General features: G+C 33.4%; 1 protein-coding gene across 1 annotated transcript; it reads left to right on the forward strand.

Annotated features, from left to right (window-relative positions):
- Nucleotides 1-1,484, forward strand: LOC110265199 (proton pump-interactor BIP131-like). The gene is made up of 6 exons (XM_021108067.1): nucleotides 1-170; nucleotides 261-386; nucleotides 481-636; nucleotides 730-924; nucleotides 1,090-1,188; nucleotides 1,275-1,484. The coding sequence occupies exons 1-6, from the start codon at nucleotides 24-26 to the stop codon at nucleotides 1,383-1,385; spliced, it is 834 nt and encodes a 277-aa protein (XP_020963726.1). The 5' UTR covers nucleotides 1-23; the 3' UTR covers nucleotides 1,386-1,484.

Below are 6,855 nucleotides of genomic sequence, written 5' to 3' on the forward strand. Positions count from 1 at the left end.
TGAGAAGCTCATACTACTGGAAAATGGAATGGAGACGCTGCGTGGCGCGAAAAGGGAAGATACTAAGTAACTTGTATGTGGCTCTTGATGAATTGTGTTTCATGAACAATGCACCTAGGAGAAGATCTAAGAAGAAGAAATGCTTCAAGGAAGAAGAGCTTGATAACCATGTAAGAGCTTAGAACTTTAGTAGTATATATATTGTGCTGTGATTAATCTCTATCTACATCTTACACTTGATAACAATGTATATTGTATAGAATCTGAATGCATTGATGCGACACGGAAGCATGAGTCTCGCGGAAGAAAAGCAAATTCTGAGGAACATAAACACTCATCAGAGAGATGCTGATAAATTTCAGTCACTAGAAGTGCTTAGAAATACTGTAATTTAAGGACTTATAAGTTATGATCTTTGATTTGATTAAAAACTTATACAAAGGTAAGCATTGAAGTTTGGAGTGTTGAAATTTTAAACAGATCAAATGGGGTTACTATGAGAATCATTGCCATAAGCTACTGAGAGAAATTGAACAATTCCAAAACCAAAGGAAAAGAGCTGCTGCCAATGCTTCTGCGAAGGGAAAGATTCCGGGTTATGTATCGATGAAAAACACCGTAAAGGACCAAATCAAGGTGAGTTATGGCATTGACATCAAAGCATCACATTCAATTATTCGTGTCATAAGATGCTACTTGTAACAGATTTTTTTTCTTAACTTGTTATAGGTGTTCTGTGATGAATCTTCGGAGAACAGAAAAAAAGAGATGGCAGAATGTACCAAAATTAGAAATACAGAGAAAAAACAAGAGGTCATAAACCAAGAATTACATTCTTTGAAAACAAAGTTGGGAGAAAAGCAAAAGAAAAAGGGTGAAGCATATGAATCCGTTACTAAACTGAAGCAGTTATATGATGAAGAGGTATGAATATGATTTGCTATTATTTCTCGATTTCATTTGTAAGAATACGATTTACTATTAACTTGATGAATCAAAACCTTGCTTGCTTGAGTTCTTAATATGGATAAACTTGTTTGCTGAAAATTTATTTAATTCACTTTATATGTTATCTCATAAAAATTTCAGGTTACCAACTATTACAAGTATTGTTCACTCATGAACAAAGTGCAACACCTGGCTGAAGAGAAAGATATAGCAGCGCTTGATAAATTGTCGCGTTACGAGGTTGGTAGTTTATAAAAGGAGTTGATTCTCATTGAAACAAGGTTCATTTTGATGATTAGAGGTTTTTTTTTTCTTTGATGTGTTAGGGTGACAGATTTATGTTGGAATGGAATTCTAACAAAGCTTTCAGAGAAGCTTATGCGAAAAAGATTATGCAATCACAACAAACACAAAAAATAAACAGAGATTGGAGTTAGGGAACAACTGAATAGTCAATGCAGTAGTTGTGTTGTTAGGCATATAAGTGTGATTGTTGAAGAAAATAAAGCTACAAGAATATTGATAAAAAATAAATAAAAACAGGAAGCATAAGTTATATATGTAGAATTTGGAAACATGAGGAATTGAATTCATTCAAGAATTTTTTTTTTCATCTAATAGATTTTTCTGCTTCAAAATTACGCTAATATGTTGTATCCTCTAAGAACAATAAATTCATAGTCTACAACACAAATGAAAATAGCTTTGTATCAAACACAACAATGCCATGCTTATTCAAAGGTCAGTTATGTCCTTTCTTCTTCACTTGGGCTCTGCTATGACTCCAACATATTCATGTATCTGCCACTACTTCTTTTGTTTTTTTTTTTTTTTACCAAAGATAGGAGACTCGAACCCGCAACCTCTTAATTGAGTATAGGGAGACTATGCCATTTGAGCTATAACTCATTGGCTATGTTTACGTGTATGCAACTATATGCGAAGGTTTCATTGTTTTATCTAAACCAAATAATTAGTCACCAAAAAAAAAAAACCAAATAATTAGTCTAATAATCATCGTTCCAAACCATTCAACATTAACTAGCATGCACCAAACTTCTTGATAGGAGATTTTTTATCTTGTATATAAGCTCTAATCACAAATATAATGGGGTAGTGAGGTTACAAAGCAAATCATAGCAACACTATAAAACAGAGAGAAGCTAATTATTTATATCCTTAGCTTCCTCTTAATTATTTTAATTTAATTATAAAACCACACGCCATAGTGATAAAATAATAAGAGCAAGTATAGATATATGAGACTTTTTTATGTCTATAAATTTTTTGCCTAAATTATCAAAACAAGGTAAAATCATAAAATCAGTATTGTTATTATTACGATCGTAACCACCAATCGGCAGACAAGACGTGATAATCTTCTCAAAATAAGTTTTGTTGGTACGATGTCGTATTCACCTTCATCCTCAGAAACGTAACGTGCATTCGTCTTTCTCTACGTCGCAAGATTCTATATCCGAAAAAGTTAACTTTGGTGGAAGATCAAAATGGAATCTAGTGAAAGGATTTAACATCTGCATTGCCCCCTTGTTCACCAGTGTCGAAAGATGTCTCCTTGAAAGGTAACAGTAGCCATGGATTTCTGTAATTTGTAGTCTTTGGAAGCTTCAAATTTCATTGCTTGCAGACACATTTGAATCGGAGGAGTGACGGATTCAAAAAAATTTTTTAGTGGGAATCTCCATTACTAATAAGATAAAATTATAAATCTAAGTTAATTAATTAATAAAAAAATTTACAATTCTACACAAATTAAAAATCATAATATAAAATTATAAATACAAAATTGATAAACATATGTCATTTAAATAAATTTTCAACAATAACAAAATAATTTCCAGTCTCTCTTGTCAGCCACTCATTTCTTTGCCTTATCATTGCTTAAAGAGGATACTTGTGATTTTGTGAATTTCAATCAGGAGGAAGGTAATCAAGCTGCTATGAAAGAATTAAAAATATCAAATTTGATGCAACAAATAGAATGCTTCATGTTAATCAACAAATATGTATTAGATCATTAAAAGGAATCGTCAGAAGATTTCTACATCCAAAAATTCAAAATCAATATTAGTTGATTATTGACTGATTTTTTAATCAAATTAAACTTGCAATTATATCAGAACAAATTAAGTCTTCAAAAACAATTAAATTAATGCACAAAAATAATTAACAAACAAATTAATCAAACTAAACTTGCAATTACATCAGAACAAATTCAAATATTCAATCACAAATTCACAATTATCAAACCAACTAAATCAATTATCAAACAACAATAAAGCAAATCAGTGAATAAGTAGAATTACAAATCGGTGAATAATGATTCATGAATGTACCAAGAAAAATCCAAGATTGAATCTGAACAGCTGAACTCTAGGAACTAGAAAGCAAAAGTGTAGAACTCAGTAGGCAGTAGCCAGTGACGGATCTGTGCGGCGTTCAACGGCAGCAGGACAAAAGGCAGGCGTTCTCTACTGAAGCCTGAAGAGTGAAGAGTGAAAACCGAAGAGAGAATAGGATCGCAGATTTACAGTATTCGAAGAAGAAGGACGACCAATCGATGAAGAAGAAGGCAGAAGGGGATGCGGAGATGTGGAGACACGGCAGTGAGACTTTGGAGACAGGAGGGTGGAGAGCCGGAGATGTCAGCGGGGAGAGAGTCGTGACACTGGCAGAAACGCGGAGTAGCTCTGGTCTCTGAAGACAAGAGTGCCGAGTGCGGGCTGCGATTCTGCGAAGGTTGGAGGCTGCAAAGTGCAAAGGCTGGAGGCTGCGAAGCCTGGAGGCCTGGAATAGATGAAGAAGATTGGGAAAAAAGAAGGGTTAGGGATTTGATTTGGGGTGGGGTCAAAACAAATTATATAGTGGAGACATTTAAGACATTTTACTAAGAACTACTAAGTAATTTCTGAAATTTTACTGGGGCAGTTGCCCCCACTACTCAATGAATGCATCCGTCCCTGAGTCGGAGATAATCGGCGTAAGAACACATTCGCCTGCCAATTTCATCCACAAATCTGAATAGAGATTTTCCTATTTATCTTACGGCCCATTGTTGCATGTACTTAAAATTTTGTTAGATGGCGACATTGCGAGTACCAATTTTTTATATTTGCGCATTTTTTTCCACCATAAAATAGTATTCTATTACGTATTTTTGTCAATTTTTTAATCACTCCTTAACCTTCAAAATATCTTTTCGTTTGTTATAATCTTTCGGATGTCTTTTACAACTTTGAACTCCTTTAATTTTGAGAGATCAATCTTTATTACTTTCCTTTTAATAGTAGGTCGAGACTTCATCTCTTCAAATAACTTCAAGATATTTTTAAACTTCTCTTTCGTTTGAAACATAATTTTCTAAAAAGTATATAATTCTTTTAACACATTAGTCTCAAGAGTCTCTTTGTCATGTTTTATCCTTTGTGTAGGTGGGTTTTTAACTCAAATAAGACCCACAAACCAAAAAAATTAAAATGAAAAAAGTGACAAAACCCATAGTAAAAAGACAAGAAAAAAGGTAAAGAGAGACAAAGTGGATCATATATTTAAAGAAAGAAAAGAAACACTGAGAAGAGAGAGCCGTCGACAAAGGAGAAGAGAAAAAAAAGGGGAAAAGGCAATGTCAATGTGCTCATATTGAATCAATAAACTTGCTCTATTTTTTTATGAAATTTTAGTATGTTGTTTCTAGTGTAAAGATGAACATTAGGATATAACTTGCTAGTTGTATTACCTTTTCTTTTGTCCGATTTGAGATACCAATTTTTGTGGAGGGTTTATGTTGATTCCATAAGTTTTGATGATGTATTTTGTTGATTGTTGAAATGTCCTTGTAATATTAGGAAGGCTGATTATATACTCTTTATTTTGATAGTGGAAGATTTTACTAGACTAGGTCTCGTAAATTTTTTGTCCCTCTTTTAGAATTTTTCTACGATAAAAAATTTTCTGGTGTTTGATTATTTAATTTTTGTCATTATATTTGCTGTTTTAAGTATCTTTGGAGTTGCCTATTTAACTGCATAGGTTGTAAAAAAATTATTTTGGTGCTTCCGCTGTTAGACAGGTTCTTATTTGAACCTCAATTTTTCCAACAAAGTGGTATCAGAGTTTTGGTTGTTTATTTCTATACTGATTAAATGGAGAAAAATATTCAAGGGCCAAATATGGTCAAATTGAATTCCAAAAATTATTTAATTTGAAAGACCCTCATAGAAGATATGTATAGCAAGGACTTGTATGATCTTTTGTAGGGAGATAGATCCAAAGGTACCAAATCTGATGTTGAATGGAAGAAGTTGAATCGGAAGGCAGTTGCTTTGATTAGAAAATAGCTTGATCTTAGTGTGTATTCACATGTTGACACTGAAACTAATGCCGAGAAGATATGGAAGACATTGAAGAAGTTATATGAGAGAAAGAATGTGCAAAACAAAGCATTCTTGATTAGGAAGCTTGTCAATATGAAGTATATTGAGAGTAAATCAATGCCGGAGCACTTGAGCATTTTTTAGGAGACGGTAAACCAACTGACAAATAATGAAATTACTTTAAATGATGAATTACAAGCCTTGTTGTTGCTAAGTTTTTTGTCTGATAGTTGGAAAGTTCTGGTTGTGACATTGACTAACTCAGCTAAAAAAAAGTTGACGTTAGTAATGGTTAAAGAGAACATGTTGAATGAAGAAGGCAGAAGAAGAGAGCGAAGTTTGATTAATGCCTCCTCCCAGTCAAAATCAATTGTTTCAGAGTCACAGAGGAGAAGTCAAAGTAGAAAACCTCACAGTTCTGACAGGTCAGAGAGTCGAAGCAAGTTAAGAGAAAAGTACAAGCCAAGAAAGGAGTTTATTTGTCACTATTGTGGTAAGTCGGGACATATCAAGAGGTGTTGTAGGTTCTTAAAAAGAGAACAATCAAGGAGAATAAACGAAGATAAAGGTAAAAAAAAGTGATAAAGAAACTGCTGCTATTATTTATGAAGATGTTCTTATCACATATGATGAAAATTATGTTAACTCTTGTCTATGATAATTTCACTTAGATTATGGATTCTGGTGTCTCATGTCATCTCACTCCAAGGCGTGAATTTTTCACTTTTTATACTGTTGAAAATTTTGACAAGATCAAATTGGAAGACAAAGGGGTGTGTGATATTATTGGTATGGGTGATGTATGGCTTGAAACCATATGGAATGCAAGTTGGAGTTGAAGAATGTTAGGCATGTACCAGATATGCGGTTCAATCTGATTTTAGTGAAGGCATTGGATCAAGAGGGTTATTGCACTTTTTTTATAGTGAAAAATGCAAGATTACCAAAGGGGCTCTTGTTGATGTTAAAGAAAACAATAGCCTCACTACTTTCTACCGGTTACAAGCAAAATTGTGCAAAGAAGAGGTGAATGTAATTGATGATTTCTCCTCTGATTTGTGGCATATGCGTCTTGATCACTTGAGCGTGAAATGACTAAGTGTCTTAGTCAAGAAGCACTCACTTTCAGTGAAAGGTACAACTTTAAATATTTTTACTCATTGTTTTGTTGAAAAGCATGCTAGAGTATTATTTCATAGTTCTAGACCTTATAGGAGATCACATGTTCTAGATTTAGTTCACACTGATGTTTGTACTATGGATGCTAAGACATTAGGAGGTGCATCATACTTTGTTACTTTTATTAATGATTATTAGTCTCAAAACGTGTGAGCTTTTGTTTTGAAATCTAAAGATCAGGTGCTCAGTATCTTCAAACACTTTCATGTACATGTTGAAAGAGAAACAAGAAGGAAATTGAAATGTGTTCGAGCAGATAATGGGAGTGAATACAGAAGTCCATTTGAAGTATATTGTAAAGGACACGAGATCAAGTTTGAGAAGACAGTTCCTA

This window comes from Arachis ipaensis, chromosome B08 (genome assembly GCF_000816755.2).
Source record: "Arachis ipaensis cultivar K30076 chromosome B08, Araip1.1, whole genome shotgun sequence".
Classification (NCBI taxonomy): Eukaryota; Viridiplantae; Streptophyta; class Magnoliopsida; order Fabales; family Fabaceae; genus Arachis; species Arachis ipaensis.